Raw genomic sequence first — 20,522 nt, 5'->3', positions numbered from 1 at the left:
TCAAAAGAGGAACCTCTATAGTAATTTCACAGAATTTGATGAAGAACATGCACCAGTACTGGGGGCCCCAAGTGGCCAAGTGGTCTAAAGTGCTCTCCATTATGGATCACTGCCATCTCACTTCACTCTGTGTGGGTTCAAGTCTCAGATTCAGCCAATGTGGGTATGTGAGAAAGCTTGCCATTAGCTTCTCGTGGGTCACTGGTTCTTTCCAGGGTTTTCCCGGGTTCTTCCTCCACCATTAATACTGGCCACCATGTATAGCCTATCGTGTGCTGAAAAATGACGTTAAACCCTTCAACAACAACAACAGCACCAGCACTGTAATGTATATACAAACCGAATTAAAGTATTTTGTAGTGGAAGATCACATGATCCAGTCAGATATGTACTTTTTGTTCTTCAGGGTACAGCCAAGACTGTAATGGTCCAGGGTTACTGCTCAAAGTATGATCCTGAGGTTCACCTCTTCAAGAGTTTCAACTTCTCCAGTGCCAGTACACCCATGATGTTCCAGGTATGAAGTTTATCTGTAGTTTAACAGTAGAAACATATATATACACTGTGTATAATGTGTACATGAATGTCCATATACTATATATACACTGTGACATATAATGTGTACATGAATGTCAATATACTATATATAATGTGTATAATGTCTACTTAAATGTCATAGATCTAGATCTGCCATTGCAAAATATGACCACATGTAAGCAGGGTTCCCATGGGTCCTGGAATCCAGGAATCCTGCAAGTTTTGGAATTTTAAAAAATTAATTTTCAGGGGTCTTGAAAGGTTATGGAATTTCCCAAAACCTTGCAAAGTTTAGAAAAGTCATGGAATTTCTGAAAGTAGAATATAAAAAACTGATAAATGCTAACTTAATAGAGTACCAAGCACCAGTTAAAAAATCTTGTTTTGAACATGACACAATTTCACTTCACATAGCAAGAGTAAGTTCTGACAGTAGATCTCATATGATTTCTGTTTAGTTAAATTCAATAATTCATTTGGCCAACCAGCTACTTTGAGTTAGTTACCACTTGACAATCTGACAAAACAAAGTTGATTTCTTGTGAAAAAGTTTTATTTCTTTAATCTTACTTGCAATGTAGGTACTAATTTATGAATTTGGTTTCATTGATCTTTCTTTCCTGTTTTTGTACCAGTCTGTTGTAACATCTCATGTGGCACAGCCAGTCGTTTCATTGCTATATTGGATGGTAATTTAGATATTGAAAACATATGTCATTCCATTGCTATATTGGATGGTAATTTAGATATTGAAAACATATGTCATTCACTTACTAGTTGTTGGTTTTTTTGTTGATATATGACTTTCTTTATATTAATTTACTTGACAATGCAAGATATTGTGGTCATTGAGTTTTGTGACTTGGCCCTGGAAAAGTTTTGAAAAAATCATGGAATTTGGTTTTGTTAAGTCTGCAGGAACCCTTTGTAAGGGTCTTAGTTATTTGTTCTGTTCATGATTTGAAGTTAATTAATGATGATTTACCAAATTCATACTCCTCTTAGTGGGTTACTTCCTCTTTGTTGGTTGCTATCACTGAGGCAGCACTGTACATTTGTGGTAAAATGCTACCTGGAGAAAAGTATACTTGAAAATTTGATAGTTTATAATTTAAATTGTATTTACTGTGATTTTTTCTCTTAGCAGGCTTTGGTGCATAATGGAAAATTTTGTATAATATGTATTCTTTGTAGCAGTGATGGAATAGATAGCTAGTGGTAAGATAGCACAAGAGTATATGGCATTGTGAAAGACATAGCAGTGTGGTACATAGTCTAGCGCATTTTCTGTCAGTTTTGATGGATTTCACTGTGTCTCCTGGAAACAGTAGTTGGACCCATGTGGTCTGGGTTCTTGTTTACTAATCAGCAGAGGCAATGAGCAAAGGCTTGGATGACCTAGTGGAATGATATTGTGACCCATGTGGTTATGGTTGCCAATTTGTGCTAATCTGTAGTGATGATTGAGTGAGGCTTAGATGACATTGGGGTCAAAGCTTTGTTGCAGCACTGATATATTCTGCAAGAGTATGATCTGTGAGGAGCATGTTAAAACACATTATGCAGTATCATATCTTGGTCAGGAATTGTTTGCATTTGAGTACATGTTATTCAGGAGAAAGTGCTATTATCATTATTTTGGATGGAATCTATCTTACTCTGTAGTAAGTACAAGACTAAGGACAGACAGTAGGTCAAAGAAGTTGAACCAAGCAAAAGTACATGTTCTATTGGTATATTGTGCAGATGCAGCCAGCATTGAGGTCTGAAACTGTGACAATACTAGTTGAGTCAGACACTGTCTGTCTATCCTGCTACCTTCCGATCCACATAACCTACATGCATAAAAGGCCTTAATTACAACAGATGATAAACAAAAAGTATTTTCTGTCATGCTCTTTGTTGAGATGAAAAAACATTTAATATCTTTTATGTATATTATTTGCAGTTTTAAGGGTTTTCAAAGTTCATAAATATATGCATGCATACATACATGTACATACATGCATGCATGCATGCATGCATACATGCATACACACACACACACACACACACACATATGAAAACAATAATAGTTTCTGTAGATTTGTTATTTGTGGTATGTGCACCTTTACTTCATTTGTACAGAAAACCATTGAGGGGTATGTAGACAAGAGGATGGGTACCACATATGGCCCCCCAGCTGGCAGAAAGATGACAGTCTTTATTGATGACATTAACATGCCTACCATCAATTCATGGGGAGATCAGGTAATATATATATATATATATATATATATATATATATATATATATATATATATATATATATATATATATATATATATATATATATATAACACAAGAAGCAAACCATGGTGTAGCAAGTCAGATTAATCAGCCTAGGTTTTACATAAATTGACAGTTCATTAAGCAATCTTCTGTAATACTGTAAGAGCATAATGTGACATAAACTCTTTTCCATCCTATTATCTCATTTTTAGATCCATGGAATGTCCTTGGTGGAATAGGCATTCGTGCATAAGAAACAAACTTTTCTAACCTCTATGAAAATGTTATTTATTCATATTTATAAAATTATGTTAATAGTATAAAGCATTCTCTTATTGAATCAAGGGATAGCACTTTGTTTTTTTGTGTATCTCTCTCTCATATATATATATATATATATATATATATATATATATATATATATATATCAGTGTTCATCATGCACAGTTAAACTTGTGCATAACACATACCATCATCTATTTATATACAAAACATGACTGGAAAAGGTGGATGGGCCTTGTGTTATTGATTAAGATTTAGATTTGATCTATTTAATACACCTATGGTAAAAGGCTGATATGCCACAAGATTTTTTGATTTCTTTTGTGATATTATTACATGTAATGGCCGAGAGTAATGAAAACTGTTTTTTAAGGAAGTCTTTTTTTGTTGTTTTGTTTTTGGAATTCAAAAGATTTGTCGTTGGTGTAAGGTTTGCAGTGTTGCTGGTTTCCCTGCATTGAAAAGTACTTCTCAAGCAAACAGGGGCAGACTTAGCAGAAACTTCTTACATCATTTTGTCTTTTTGCAGTTTAAGTGATATTTGAAAGGAATGATTTACAAATTATATATTGCTACTATAATGTTTCTAGTGTTTCCATCTAACTTTCTTTCACAGACTTGTTTTTGCAACTGAAATATTTTCTTAATATTAAAATAAGACATTTCTCTATTTTATGTTGTAATTGCCAGAAGGAGTCTGAAGGAGGCTGTTGTAAAAAGTGACATGGTATTGTTTTAAAATGAAATACTTCATTTTGCTTAATAGCTAAATATAGAAGTGTGTTTTCTCTGTAATGAAACTTGTATGATTAGATGGAAGGAAATTATTGTCAACAAGAATACCACAAATTTTGTCCAAAATCAAAATAGATTGACATTAATGACTCTTTTAAATTTTGATTCTGGACCATAGACACCTTAGCCAGCTAAAACTGCTGTTAGAAAAAACATATGCCCCATCTAGTCCAACATGAAACAATAATTTTGTTCTACGCCATTATGTCAGTGTGTCACTTCAACCAGATTAATGTTTTTATATGGACTTCATGTATATTTTCATTAAAATGGCTGAAACACATTCGGAAATTATTATACTGTATGCCATGGTACCGATCATTGGCCATTTGTTTTGGTCAATATGGCTTACTTTTCTTGTTCTTGTGATTGTGTAAGGTTTTTGAATTATACCACAGACAAGCAAGTGAGACATAGCATTACATGAAATTCTTGTTTTGTGTTTTCCTCTTATTTAGTGGCAGAACATTGGTACAATTTCATTATAAAAATATCCATAGCTTCCCATATTTCTTCAAACATTTCAGTATCAGTATAGTGAATAGTATCATAATCAATAATACCATGCTCTTGTCTAATGAACTATGCAATTATAACACAAAAAACAATAATAATCAAACATTTTAGTTTCCAAAACTACATTGCTATATCCAACAGTTTGTAATAGTTAGGGTCATAAGAATTCCATGTTTTCTTAAGAAACATGACAAAGGATAATAGTGGAAATTTTTTGCTTTCAGATAACCAATGAAATCACCAGACAGATGATGGAGGTAAAGGGTTTCTATAACCTTGAGAAACCCGGTGAGTTCACCAACATTGTAGACATCCAGGTTATTGCTGCCATGATCCACCCAGGAGGAGGACGTAACGACATTCCACAGCGCCTGAAGAGACATTTCAACATCTTCAACTGCACCCTTCCATCCAATGCCTCCATTGACAAGATTTTCAGGACTGTTGGACTTGGATACTTTGTCAAGGAAAGAGGCTTCAGTCAGGAGATTTCAGACTTGGCTAACATGCTTGTGCCAGCAACAAGAAAACTCTGGCAGAGGACTAAGATTAAGATGTTGCCAACACCAGCCAAATTCCATTATGTCTTCAATTTGAGAGATCTAAGCAGAATTTGGCAGGTCAGTACATTATTGTCTCCAATAGTCAATGCAGCTCAACTCTGAATTGATGAATTCAGTTTCAGGTCAAAGGTCAGAATCATTATGACTCCAATACAACCGGACTTTGGAGAACTATTTTTGTTTTTGAGTAAGTTCCTTACCTATCCTTTGCAAATAGCATGCACAGGTAATAAAGAATAGATTCTGGATCTGAAGATTGAATGTCAAGGTCATATTAGGTTTAATAAAAAAATAATGGTTTCTGCACAGCAGATCATGAAGTTTAGTTCAAGACTGCATACCTTGACCAATTGTCCAGGTTATTGTGATCCATTGGTCAATAATCTTCAGAGTTGACCATGTCCAAACTAGTACTTTTATAGAAAACATGACACACAGGGTGGGTGTGTACTCTAATATGGTTTTGATTATTGTCACTCAGTAAGATAATTAAATTTTGCTGAGAATTTTATTTCTATGAATTTTGCAGTTGCCACATATCTTAAAAATTTCCATCATTTAATTTTCAGGGGATCCTGACAGCCAACAGTGACACCATTTCCAAGATCAGCATCTTAATGGGAATCTGGAAACATGAGTGCACACGTGCCATTGCTGACAGATTTACTGAGCTCTCTGATAAGGACTGGTTTGAGAAGACTTTGAGACAGGTAAATTTTCTGGTTTTAATGTGTAAAATGTCTTTGTATGAAGTAAGTTTTGTTATAAAGTTGATTGACATTTTTGGTTTATACTTTATGTTACAAAATGTGTTTGAATATAAAGTCATTCACCTTGTGACATAAATGGTAACTTTCAGAATTGATAAATCTTCATGATAACTGAGTATGCTCATTAGCATAGCATTTTCTATGAAATTATTTCATTTAAATCATACTTTACAATGATGAAGTTATTTTTGGTTGTTAGTGAAAAATGCAGATAATTCCCATTCATAGGTCTTCCTGGAAATTTTAGTGGTACTCTTTCAGTGGCATGGTATGCCAATTCAGGTCACTGAATCACAGTCCCTGTGCCTTGAGAGAAAAAGGATAGAATCATGTCACACATAAGAATTATCCCTCCATGTCCATGACTTTGAACTAATTAGACAACATTTTAGAAAAGCACTAGGTTCACATTATCTTGTTCCAAGATACGAAGTTCTTTGTTCACTCCAGCTTTGTCTTTGTTTTCCTTGTCAACAAGGAAACATGATCTCATTCCATCCTAGCATTTCACCAACCTCAACATAAGAGTTAAAACCCCCATTGAACTGAGTCAGTCTTTGTGAAGAACATACCTTAACAATAAACTCAGTAACCCCTTACATATAAGTGGGTCAAATTCCAGCCCAGGATTTTCATTTCCTTTTTAAGCTTTTCAGTACAACCATGAATATCTTTTTTTTGAGCCACTTGTTCTTGAGAACCGTGCAGATGACTTTCCTATCCCACCCTTTAGACCAATGATTAAGGTTTTGGACTTAATGAGGTCTTATCTCAGCAAATTGTGATGAACAATCTTGGTGAATTGAGCTGACTTTTCTGCACAATTTGTTTAGAACTTAGCATGAGTAAAACAATCATGCATCCTTGAATAGAACCTGATATTACATCGTTATCATTGCCAGAAAGGTTGAATGTTTGACTGGTTTCAAACCTGATTTTACATCTTTATCATTGCCAGAAAGGTTGAATGTTGGACTGGTTTGAAAGAAATTTGTGCCAGATATTAATACTGAATTCTAATTTTAGTCAAAATTCTGAAATCTTTTTTTTTACTGTCTCGAAGTTAGTGTGAATGTTTATTTGAAAACTTTTAATCTGAATATAACTTTTGGAAGGTTGCTGAAGAAGAATGTGGTTCTGCTGCTGCCAGTGAGATGCCTGCTGAGCCTTTCTTTGTTGACTTCTTACGAGATGCGCCAGAGGCTACAGGTAGATACTGGGCTTCTTTAAAATATTTTTAATGTTAAAAATATAATTCAAGTTTACTTTTGTTAGTCTCCTAATTCAAGTTTGCCACTTTGATGGAGCATATTGTGATCTGACCATGTCTTTCCTGCTGTCCATTAGGTATTTCCTTTTCTGCATGATATCTTCAGTTTTACGTCTGATACCAATTACCATATTTTGTGGAAAGCTTGCAGATGAATTAAGGAAGAAGCCCATTGATGGCAGGATGAACAGATGAATGGTCTGGATCACTGTAACTGAAAGAGAAAAATTTTGTTGCCACACAATAATGTTCTTGCTATATTATATACAAGAAGCAAACTTTGTGTCAGGAAGAGTCCTACTGGTTTTGGGATTGACTACTCCAGCGGCCTAAGTGGTTAGAGTGTCCACCCCAGATACAGGAGGTCATGGATTTGAACATTGGCTGATTCATACCAAAGACTTATAAAAATGATAGTAACAGTTGCCTAGCTTGGCACTCAGCATTAAGAGGTTAGTGTTAGGACTGGTGTCAGGATAATACATCATGCTACATGTCTGTGGCATGATGATCAGTGCTTGACTTCACTATAATCTGCCACACTGCAGACATTGTAGCAATATGACTGGACAACTTTTTAAAGCCATGTTAAAAATAAAATAAACATAAATAAACACACACATTTTGGGATCAAAAAATAAAAAGTTATGGTTGACTTCTGTTCAGTAACATTAGATCTTACTCACATAGCTGGGCATAATTTTGTGGTAAGCTTGCACTTTGTGTAGGAATTAAGTTTATCAATTTTTGTTAAAAAGTTCAAACTTCAAGATGAAAGAAGAAAACTGGCTATGCATAGTAGAATAAGTTTCAGACCTGGATCATACTTTGTGGAAAGCTTGTACTTTGGGTAAGGAAGAAGCCTATTTATTTGAGAAGAAAAGGTCAAGATAGTTGTGACTAAAGGAAAAGAATTGGTTTCTGCACAAAGACTTGATATTCACAATCATGTACCTTTCAGCAAATGTTGTAGATGACTTGCATGTTGAGTGAGAGAGAAAAAATGCTGATTGGTCTGGGGGTCATAGCTAAAAGCCAGTAAAGATGTTGTGCCCATAATTGAAGGGTTGCATAAAGCTTTAAGGAAGGCATTTGCAGCTTATTCCAGGGTGTGTGCAATAATGTACACCCATATGATGTAACTGGATGAAACTAGGTCACTGGTAAGATGCTGTGTGCAGTTTGTAGGTTGCACATGCCTGTTGTAAGGTATCATAACAACTAATGAATGATGAAACCAATGGGTGTAATTTATCTCACACCAGATTTTGGTATTGGCACTTGCACTAAAATGTTTAGTCATTACATTCAGATGCAACCATTTTTAGAAAATACAGCACAGCATATGCTGCTGTGACCTAGTTAGTGCCTCATGTATGATTGTATTGGTACATGTCAACTTGTAACTGTAAATGTGGAAGTATTGTGTTTTCCTCACCCTTTGGGTTCTACTACATTCTGAATAGGACACATGGGAAGTTTTTTTCCAGTTTGAAGGTGCCATGGTAATCTTTTTTAAGTCAATGGCATCATAAATAGGGTAATTCCTAATCTGTCTTGATAAAAAGTATGCAAAAAAACATTTCTTTACCATTTTATGATGGAAAATGGTTTGATTATTTTGGCTCTGAAGTCATAAAATTCTAAAAGTTTAGCACCCTCAACTTTGAATATATCATCTGATGTTTGGAAAGCAGCATACAAATGAGTTTATGATACTCTGTTTAATTCCAAAGAGTGCATAGGAATTTTAATACCATTAATATTTTTGCAGTGCTGTATTTCTGGGTGTATTGCAAGGATCTCTGAACCTCTTATATGTAACCTTAGGTGAACAGTTGATACACTTAAGAATCCATTTATTCATAAATTGGAAGTTCCAGTTTAAACTATTTTGGGGTATATTTAATGCCAAAGCATCAACTTTGCTGGAGATTTTGGTCAAAAAGAGTGAGATTTTATCTTTTATTTGTTTTTAAAAAATATATCAATATTAAACAAAATTTATCTTTACACATGAAATGATTTGTTTGTAAAAGTCTTTTATAAAAAGTGTTTTTATTCAGCAGGCTTTTTAAAAATGTTATTTCCTGATTAGTACCCTTCATAAGTAAGATAGTCTTGGTACATATTGACTTACAATTTTTACTGCACTGGTGCTCAGAATTGAAAATAAAATGAAAGAACTATTCAAGGAAATTAATTAAAAGAATGATGTCCTCAAACAAAGATGGATTGAAGAGGAAACCTGCAAGGAGCAGTAAAATATGCAGAAATACATAGCAAGATTTTTTTTGTGAAAAGAGTTATATTTGTGTGTGTGTATATGTGTGTGTACATGCATGTATATCTATATCCATCCATCCATCCATACACGTGTGTAATGGATTATGGAAATCATGATCAAGTGCCTAGTATCTGAATCTTGATGTTGATCTATTGTATCATCATTGTTGTCATTATTTTATGAAGCTACTGATCAAATTTGTACCTTGTTGTGCTAACCATCTCTCTGCAGGTGAGGAGGGTGAGGAGGCTGACCTTGAGGCACCCAAGATATATGAGCCAGTTCCATCCCTGGAGTTCCTAGCAGAAAAACTTGCCACCTATCAGGAGCAGTACAATGAAACAATCAGAGGGGCCAAGATGGACTTAGTGTTCTTTAAGGTAAATAGTAGGATTTTGAAATAAATTTACACCAGTTCAATAAAAATAATTTTCTGATACAGTTGAAAAGAATCAGTTGTAAGATTTATGGGCTAATCCAAGGCATGATTACATACTATGCACACACATGAATACACTTGGTAGACTTCTCCACGTAATTTGTAACTTTGCTGCTTCTTTGCAGTAAGGTAGAATTTGTTGCTTCGATACTTTCTGCCAGTTTGTCCTTCATTCCATAACTATCTCCTGAATCATTGGGTGAAAATACACCAAATAATATACATATGTTGCCCATGTGATAACTATTTGCAAGGGGGAGTGTAACAGTTTTGATTTCCTCCTCAGGGTCCCTGGTTGGAATAATGGGTCAAATATTGAATAAAACTTTAATTCGAGTAAAAGTTTTTATTTTCAATGGTTTCTTTTGTTGTGATAAAGACAAATAATATGTTAATGATTTGGGATTATGACTCCTGGGGTCATATTCATGACAGCCATGATCAGGGTTGTGGATTTAGGATTTGTTTGCCATACTCAGCAATGGAAGTAGCTACAGTTTAACTGTGATTTTCTTATTGGATATTAGGATGCCATGACGAACTTGGTGAAAGTCTCGCGCATCATTCGCACACCTCGAGGCCATGCCCTGCTTGTTGGAGTGGGCGGTTCCGGGAAGCAGAGCTTAACTCGTCTGGCCTCCTACATTGCTGGATACAAGACATTCCAAATCACTCTCACCAGGTAGGTATTGAGTAATTTCCAGGGCATAAAAATGATAGTTCTAGATGAATGGTACTGGGTCTGGGTTCATTAAGGAAATTAAAAAATGGTGTATTTGAAACATTTTGGTCTATAGTTAATTGTTTATTGCAAACAAAACAAAAGCTTAATTACAGTTGAGATTTTACCTTTATTTTAGACTGAACATTTTTGGGGGTGAAAAAAGATTCTCCTCTCCAGTTAAAAAAGGGGGAAATTTTTGGAATCTCTGGATGATTTAAAAAAGTAGACAAGGTAAAGTCTTGCACACAGCTTTTCAGTCTTGCAAATATTATACACAGTTTAGGTTTTTTTACAGTCGGTTGATCTTTTGGTGCAGTTTTTGAGACATTTGAGTCATTTATGCATTTCCTGATTCAAAAATAGATCCTGAGCTAGGAAAGGTATTTTCATAGTGGCACTGCTGGCTAAGATTGGACAGAGTTAGAAACCTTGATATATTCTAACAATCATTCAAATCCCATTGCTTCACAGAAATCATGTTTACTCTCAAGCAGAGAAGGCATCTGTTTAAAAATCTGAGAATTTATGCACAATTAATTTTGTATCATTGCAGTTGTCTGCAAATGTGTAACTTCTAAACAGAACAGGCAGTTCAGTAGTTTGAACCTAACTGCCCTATGCCCTAACAAAACCCCGAGTTCAGATTAGGGTGAAGTTGTTACTTTGATAATATACTCATTGCCATGAAGATGATCAAGTAAGGTGTGTGACAAATTCCAGTCAGATCAGGGTTCCTTCTCATGGAGATATTAAACTTGAATACTTGTGGCAATAGCTCTGAAAGTGATAGGAATATTTTATTAAAAAACAGTACAACCAAAGCATTGGCCTAATGGACAGTAATATCAGTACTTAGGCATGAGAATATTTAAGTGCTTCACAAAATATAAAAAGTGTAATGTTTAATGACACATGTAAAGTGATTTTAACCCTTTAGCTACGACTTTCGCATCTAAGCGTCTCCTGTAAGTAGCTCTTGAACCCCACTGATGCATATATGCAGTGCCGATAAGTCTAGTTTACTACCCCAGTGTTGCTTATGTGCGTAAAATTCAGCAGTATTCGGAACCCCAGTGTCGCATCTATGCAGACGAGACAGCTACGTTAACTAAATGTTGATTGGTTGAAAGTACAGAAGTTTACATATTTTTGATTATCATAACCAATGAGAGGACTGGTTGCTCAACATTTTGATACAAGTTTGAAAGCTGAGACGTTAAATTTAGACACACTGTAAGAGGTTTTCTGCACTTTACAAAACACGTGTAGTTGATATAAACAAAAATGGATTCCAATTCAGATATGAGCAACTTTGAAGGGTTCAGTGCGAGTGATATTGAAGAATTTAATGGAGCATTTGTAGAAAATGGATCTGATATTGATATTAGTCTGGTTTCAACACCCGATGTAAGTGATTTTGAATCGGATGACGAGGAAGACATAGTCCCACTTGCACAATGGAGTGATGACCTCACCATGTTCAAGATCAATGATTTTGATTCTCGTGTTGGTTCAACAATCGAGCTTGGACCACTAAGCAATGAGAAAGATTTTTTCCTCAGGTTTTTCCCTGATTGTCTGATGGAAATGCTTGTGAAAGAAACAAACAATTATGCCAAGAAAATGTTGGACCAAAATCAATACCAGAAATGGTATGAAACCAGCATCACGGAGATGTGGGCATATCTTGGAATATACATCGTCATGAGTATTATGCAAATACCCAAATATTCCATTGCCTGGATGACATCTGTATATTTTGGGATCCCAGGAATACCCAAAATCATGACAAGAGAAAGGTTTGAAAAAATAGGGAAATATTTCCATGCCAACGACACAAGCATCAACCCACCCAGAGGCCAACCAGGACATGACAAGATTTTCCATATAAGACCTTTCTATGATGCAGTTTTGCATAAATGCCAGGAAAATTATAACCCTCCCAAAAACCAGTCAATTGATGAAAGCATGATTGCTTATAAACAAAGACTGTCATTTAAGCAATATCTGCCAGCCAAACCCACAAAATTTGGCATTAAAGTCTGGGAAAGAGCCCATCCTCAAACCGGCTATGTCCATGAATTTCAAGTTTATGTTGGAAAGCCTGATGGACAGAGAGGGAGAGAAGAAGGGTTAGGATCTAGAGTGGTGAAAGACCTTACCAGAAAAATAATAAACAAAAACCACCACATCTATATGGACAATTTCTTTTCAAATCCCCAATTATTTGAAGATTTACGTCGAGATGGACTCTTCTGTTGTGGTACTGTCCGAGGAAATAGGAAAGGAATGCCAGAACCTTTAAAAAAAAACAGCAGTTTAAAAAGCCAGGGGGATATGAAAATTATGCAAAAAGAGACTCTGGTCTGTGTTGCCTGGAAAGACAAGAAAATTGTCCATATTTTATATAACAACATGGACCCCGCACAGCTGTCCAGTGTAACTGGAAGAGAAAAAACTGGCCGACAAAAAGAAGTAACTTGCCCGAAAGTTGCAGATGAGTATTCAAAAAACAAAGGGGGAGTGGATATTCCAAACCAAAACAGAATGCAATACAGTTCTTGTCGTAAAGCTAAGAAATGGTGGAAATATCTTTTTTGGTTTCTCATTGATACAGCGATATGTAATGCCCTGATATGTATGAAAGAGTCACCAAACCACCAGGTCAAAACCAAGTTTGGAAAAGAAAAGAAAAGAACACAGCTTGAATTCAGAATGAACTTGGCCAAATGTATGGTTGCTGGCTTTCAGGGAAGTAGGAAAAGAAAAACTCTGTCCAGTGTTGATACTGAAGGTTTAAGGCACTGGCCAGGACGGTTCCCAAAACGTGGGAGATGCAAGATGTGTGTTAGGGAAGGGAGGAGGCATGAAGTTTTCATAGGATGCAAACAATGCCAAGTACATTTATGTGTGGATAATGACTGTTTTGAGAGGTAACACTCTCATCTTTTTAATTAGAGTGTGGATTTCATTCATGTTTTTATATGTTGTTGTTGTTGTTGTTGTTGTAGGGTTTAACGCCATTTTTCAGCACAAGATAGGCTATACATGGCGGCCAGTATTAATGGTGGAGGAAGAACCCAGGAAATCCCTGGAAAGAACCACCGACCCTCGAGAAGCTACTGGCAAGCTTTCTCACATACCCACATTGGGTTTTTATGTGTACATATGTAAATATTAGATTTATTTTGTGTGATTCAGTACAGTTTTTATGACTGGAATTTCTTGTATGATGGGATGTAGGAGTATATAGAGTGAAAATATATGAATAACAGACTCTATACAAAGTAAGCTGTTTTTTATTTCACTGAAATCCTCCAAAAACTAATGAAATAATGAATATAAATGTAACCATGTTTTTATTGTCAGTTTCTGTAGTCAGCCATGATGATGCTCTAGTATTCAGCCTAGCAACCAGCCTCACTATCTCAGTAACTGATATGATAGCATTCAGCAGTAGTGAGACTGCACAACAGCTGTAGTAGCTAAAGGGTTAAGGACAATATGTAAATTATAACCAAGTGGGAATGTATAGTTTTAACCAACTCAGCAGTCAGGTATGCTGTAGCTAATACGCAAGTTTCCGATGGACGCTCAAGTCCTGTAATGGATAGGAGGATAACCACTAAATTAAATTTTCTATGCTATGTGCATTCTTCTGCATTGGTCCCTATATATCTTTCTGAAAAATACCACAGATAATGTTACTATATAGTTTGTACAATTAGAGATAGGAAATTGATACTTGCCATGGTCGGGTTTACGATGTTGAGGTTTTTCTTCATCTTTTTACTGTAAGCAGTAAAATCAATGGGGGGGGGGGGTGTGCCATAAAACTCAATACTGCTTGATGTGTGTTTGTAATCTTTCATAAGAACAAGCAGAGAAGCAGATATTTCAAGCTCTGATCCACAGTCAGTGAAGCCCAACAACCTTCTGCAGACTGGCTGCATACTCTGGTCTCAGTAAATCATTCTAATGCCATTTCAATCTCTGTGTACTGGTCCTCTATAAATCAATCAGAACATTGTTTGGTTTAGAAATGTTTCACTGTACATAATTTTTGTACACATTGAATGACAACAGTTTCTTAAAAAAACCAAACTGGCAGCAATAATGTACTCTTTGAGATCAAGAAATTATTTTTGTAACTGCAAATGGAATCACTGTAAATCTGTCTAGTTTGGTTTTTCCATAATATATGTCTAGACAAGTTATTACATTAAATAAATTTAAAGAGAAACTTTTTATGCACCAGATCCTACAATGTGAGTAACCTACTTGAAGATCTGAAGTTCCTGTACCGTACCGCAGGTCAGCAGGGTAAGGGGATCACTTTCATATTTACAGACAACGAGATCAAAGATGAGTCCTTCCTTGAGTACCTCAACAACATCCTGTCCTCAGGAGAGGTTTGTATCATTCTTCTTGTCCAGTAGTTAAGTAAAAGAAGAGACTAAATGATTTGCTTGTGGGTATATCTTAATGGGGAACAATTGTACCACATCCAACCTAATAACCACCTAGGGTGTTTTAAAAAGTAATTTTTGGAGTAAATTTTCATTTTAGAAGATACTACATCCCCTGCTGCAGTCTCAACTAACTGTTAACAGTCATCTGAATATTTCATTGAGAACTGATTCAAACTTTCTTTCTTTTTTCTTTTTTTTGTATCAACTTTAATATTTATCGACCTTTATATGTGTAATGGTTGATAATAGCTTAAGGCGGAGCTTCATGTTGATGGCTTTTCCTCCATGCTGAGATAGTCAGCAGAGCTTTATAAACACTGCTTACATTCATTGGATAAATTAAAGTATGTGGGAAAAATGAAATAGAAAATCCACAAAAAAATACAATATATAGAACAGTGATCAAGCATCCTTATGCAAGAACCCATTATGAGCTGTGGTCATGAGTAAAATGAATGGCTTTTATAAATGATACATGCCAGACCTTCATTAAATATCCAGATTTTTGTTTAGATGACATTGTTTCCATGTGTCTGCAGAATGTTTAATTCTGAAGTTATATTAATCCTAGAGGAGCTGATAATGGTAATAATTAATACATTTAAGATTTTAAGTTAGTTTAGAATTTGCAAGTACTTATAAGCTTCCATTCAGGAAAACAGAAAAGCAAAGCTTAAAAATGCAAAATACACACCTGCCAACCTTTTCTAGAAAGTGTTTGGGTTTTTTGAGACTCAGAAAGTGTATTATTTTGGTTTTTAGGGGTTGGGTCATTGTGAATGACTCAAGAAAACAACTTCATGTAATTGAGAATAATTTTTTTTTACTCAATATAAGCCTGTTGAAAATGATTGGTAAATCAAATATTTTATGAAGCAACTGCTGTATCAAAAAAAAAATTAATAACAGTACTTACAAAAGCTTGCTACAAAATATAACCATAATAAATCTTGGGAATGAAAATAGTTTTATCCTAAAAATATATTCATAAGGATACAATAAAGAATTTACAACATCTGATTCTGACAAATATGAGTATCATACTGAGATTTTTGTTGTTAATGTAACTAATAATCACAAAAATATACATTACTTACAGATATAGTGAATGTGAACTTCTCTTCTGCATCCATGAATACACTGGTAGACAAACAAAGCAGGTCATTTGTATATGGAATGCTAACACACATTTCATATTTTGTGTTGTACATAACATCATCATTTTTGTGGTAAAGCATGGTAAAGGCTAATATTTGTCAAAAACAAAACAATGACAAAGTAAATAAATTCTTGAAAATAAAATCATTAAAGTCAGATTTGGTAAACTGAACCTAGTCCCGGACAACCAGACAAAATTTGTGTCTCCCCAGTAGTCTAGATATCCATGTTTTCACTATATCATTATCATCATCATCAACAACATCATTATTATTATTATTATTATTATTATTATTATTATTAATGGTTTTTGTCCTGATATTTATTCACTTGCACTATTTTACTCCAGGTATCAGGTCTGTTTGCTCGAGATGAGTTGGATGAGATTCTACAGGAATTGATTGGCCCAATGAAGAAGGAATTCCCTCGACGAGTTCCAAGCAATGAGGTCCTCTATGACTACTACCTGTCACGCTGTCGTCAGAACCTCCATGTTGCTCTCTGCTTCTCACCGGTATGTACTTGTTTCTTGATTTCTTGAAACATTTCTTTTGTTTTATACCTTTACCATTTTCTGTTGTCTGTAAATTTTAAAGCAATTTTCTTTGCTTGAGTCTGTTTTTGAAGATTTTATATACGTTAGGGAATATAAATCACATTCAGCCACAAGAAAACTATTGTTTACTATTGTCATTAGTTTGCTTTGTATGCATATTGCAGAAATCTGCTAGACAAGAAAGTGCAGGAAAGCTGCATCTTTACAGGCAAATTTACAGATCGGTACTTTATCAGACAAGTTATTTCCAAATGTAGTACTTTTAGACATTTACTAGATTTGATACCTTGCATCCATTTAAGCTATAACAATCCAACAATTAGAAGATAATATAATAACTCCACATTTGTGGAAAAACGGCATATAACATTGACAGGGGTTGACAAATGAATAATTTTGTGAAGGAGAATTTCTGTCCCTTTGTTCATCACATCTCTCCAACACAATCTTTGAGTTGACAATAGGTAGTACTCCCAGTTTTTGGCATCCCAGAGAGCACAAGACCATCCATATAGCTGAGCACTAGCAAATGGAGTTATAAAATAAGTTTACATTGACCTCACTCAGGAACAGTTACACCTCATGAAAATCTTGGCTAAAAAAAACATGGGGAAATTTCCATGAGCCTGGCATTCAAATGTAACATCTCCATTAGAGACATAGTGAAATCAGTTGGGTGGCATGCTAGGATAACTTTTTCCAGCTTTTATCTGCGGAATATGGCCTCGCAGAAGAGAGAACTGAACCTTATCAGGCCAGTGGTAGCTGCATAGACAGTAACATGCCCCTGATTATGATGGCACAACCTTGCTCCAGGAGAGCTGGATTTAGAGGTAGCAAAGACAGTTATCACTATCTTAATGTAACCAGGTATGTATTATAGGAGAAACATGGCTTGCAATGTTTACACCCTTACAGTCATCTGGGAAGTTGTATTGCCTATGTAGTTCCTGTAGTGGATATAAACCCTAACCTAATATGGCCTCGCAGAAGAGAGAACTGAACTGTATCAGGCCAGTGGTAGCTGCGTAGACAGTAACGTGCCCCTGCTTATGATGGCACAACCTTGTTCCAGGAGAGCTGGGTTTAGAGGTAGCAAATACAGTTATCACTATCTTAATGTAACCAGGTATGTATTATAAGAGAAACATGGCATGCAACGTTTACACCCATACAGTCATCTGGGAAGTTGTATTGCCTATGTGGTTCCTGTAGTGGGTATAAACCCTAACACAATTTTACACAAGATGGCTGCCATGTATATGTGGTCTTAACACAGCTCTACTCAATTCAATGAACTTGGTGTAAATACTGGTGTTAAATATGCTAATGGTGTTAAATATGCTAATACCTATTGCCATAATTTATACTGTGGATTTATGACAATATTAAGTTAGTGTAAGTGAAATTTAACGTGCACATTTTCATTTATTCAAGTGAATTTGGAAACCAGTTCAAAACAAAGGATTTTTGGTTATCCAAGATGGCTACCAAAGTGGATATACTTGAAATTGAACTACATCTACCATATCTGAACTTCATTTGATACCATCTCAAACACATTATGCAAGTTTCATTCAAAAGTTTATGGATATATGCTAGTCATATATAAGGATTTCATATACTTGCCATCACTGTTATGAACAAGCTGAAAATATCAGAATCATGGAAACATATTTAAATACCAGCCTTGTAGGTTCCTTTCTCATCACACTCAGCTCAACTTTTTCTGCATCATTCTCTGGCTTTAGTATGATATACCTGAAAATCAAAGACACACAGATAATTCCATGCAGCAAAGTCATGTTCAGAGTGAAAATGAAAACAATGGTGCAGATGATGATTTGGAGTTATCCAATATGGCTGACATTTACCCAGAATTCCTGAGGGTCAAACGTAATAAATACAGTATCACTGTGCATATAGATCCACAAAAGTTTGAGTTTGTAAAACTGATATTGGATTCAGAACCTTGCATGACTTCATGCAGTTCAAGTGTACAAAATGGTATTTATATCTACAGAACACAAGAGAAAAACACTGTGACGGCTACATTGTATAAAACAACAAGTGATTTACATATAGAGGGGCTGAACAGTTTCACATGGTTAGATCATATTATTTGTAAATGTAGACATGATGAGAATACCCATGCAAAAGGCAGTTATATGCTGACATCTACACCAGTAACTAGATGTAGTACCAAACATGAAACAGCTCCTAAAGTCTTTGACCTAAATGACTCAAGCAATAAAATTAACACCCCTCCAGAGTGTCAGGCAATTACACGCTCCATAAATCATGACCAAAGCTGGGATGGCTTAAACTTTAATGATTTCTTCATGTGTGTACATCAAAAAACAATTAGGAACTTGGAGGCCCAAATTGAAGAATTAAAACTACAGTTACATACTATATTAAGTCAGCACAGGGAAGGGTTAATGAGCAAGTAACCTCATGTGAGACAGCAATTCAGACAGACTCCCAAATATCGACAGTATCAGATGCTCAGACACAGACAATCCTAGTACCAGCCAAAAGAAAATATAAATGATCATGCAAATAAAAACTGATACCCAAAGTAATCCTGCATTGCAAACAACAGTACCCCCCTCTCAGTCATGTGTCACACCTGCAACAGCAATACGTGTACACCCATGGCCCTCAGCTCAGACAAGTCTGTTGCCTTCACCAACAACTGCATTTCCCAGTGCTCAGACAAATGTGTCAAAATCAACTCGAGTAGTTCACACAACTGAAACACCAATTTCAGCACCCCTTCCTCCGAGATATGTGTCTGAAATACAATCCAGAGTCTAACACATGACATCACAAGCCAGAAAAGATAGGACTCTAATAATTGGCTCCTCAGTATTAATAATAATGATAATAATAATAATAATGACCTTATTTAAAGAGGGTAACACAATTAGCTAAAAACTAATCTACCTTGAGGCCCTCATACAAAGGAATTTATTTATTTAAGCTGCATCTCTGAAGCCACTGGATATATTGGGTTTGGAAGAAGGAAATAGAGTGGGCATTTCTAATCTCTGCTGGAATACTATTCCAGAGCAGAGTTCCAGAGTATTGGAAACTTTTTTTAAATAACTCCTTATTTGGTTTGGGAATTTTATACTGTTTGGTAGACATGGATCGCAGGTGGGGAGTATTACCAGGTAGCCTATACTGGAATAGTGATTGTAAATATTCAGGAGCACTATTCTGAGATATCCTGTACATTAATTTGGCTTTTCTCAAACAGATTCGGTCTTTAATAGGTAATATTTTTAACCTACCAGCTAAACTTTCCTTGCTTTCTTTCTGGATTGATATTAGCCCAAATGCTCTTTTTTGAAGATGTGCCAGCTTTGCTATGTTTTTATCATTTGAATTACCCCATACTGTACTACAGTAGTCCAAATAGGGTTGTATGTAACTGTTATAAAATAGTTTCCTGTGCCTTTCAGGGAGAAAATGTCTTATCCTACTGAGAAGCCATAAACTTGAATTGACTTTTTTACTGGTATGTTTGATATGTTCAGTCCATGATAGGTTATTATCTACCAGAACACCAAGTAGCCTATCATGACAGACTATTTGCAGATTTGTATCCTTCCATGTCAGACATAGTTCATCACTATCAAGATTTGTCCTTCTTTTCCGTGTTGAGATAAGTAATATTTTAGTTTTACCAGTATTTACCACCATGCCATTACATGTGCACCAGTTTTCCAGTTTGTTTAGTGCATTCTGTAAAGAAATTTCGAGCTCATGCTTTGTATTTTGGATGTCTGACAATGTTGTGTCATCTGCATAGAGATCTGTAGATGATATTGAGTCTCTTAGTAAAAGTGGTAGGTCATTAATAAATAAAATGAA

The 20,522-nt window shown here is 35.4% G+C and overlaps 1 protein-coding gene across 1 annotated transcript in view; it reads left to right on the top strand.

Moving 5' to 3' along the window:
* The window catches only part of LOC149793583 (dynein axonemal heavy chain 5-like), a 229,214-nt gene that overhangs the window by 132,972 nt on the left and 75,720 nt on the right, over positions 1-20,522 (top strand). Inside the window, exons 49-57 of the mRNA XM_089967542.1 lie at positions 407-517; positions 2,665-2,787; positions 4,626-5,021; positions 5,534-5,674; positions 6,850-6,943; positions 9,523-9,671; positions 10,258-10,412; positions 14,713-14,866; positions 16,434-16,598. Of these exons, the coding sequence (XP_089823668.1) occupies positions 407-517; positions 2,665-2,787; positions 4,626-5,021; positions 5,534-5,674; positions 6,850-6,943; positions 9,523-9,671; positions 10,258-10,412; positions 14,713-14,866; positions 16,434-16,598 (1,488 nt within the window). The remainder of the gene's footprint in view (positions 1-406; positions 518-2,664; positions 2,788-4,625; positions 5,022-5,533; positions 5,675-6,849; positions 6,944-9,522; positions 9,672-10,257; positions 10,413-14,712; positions 14,867-16,433; positions 16,599-20,522) is intronic.

Source organism: Sinohyriopsis cumingii, chromosome 8, assembly GCF_028554795.1.
Source record: "Sinohyriopsis cumingii isolate HCF-2022 chromosome 8, ASM2855479v2, whole genome shotgun sequence".
NCBI classification, from domain to species: Eukaryota; Metazoa; Mollusca; class Bivalvia; order Unionida; family Unionidae; genus Sinohyriopsis; species Sinohyriopsis cumingii.
This window is presented reverse-complemented; position numbering and strand designations above follow the sequence as displayed.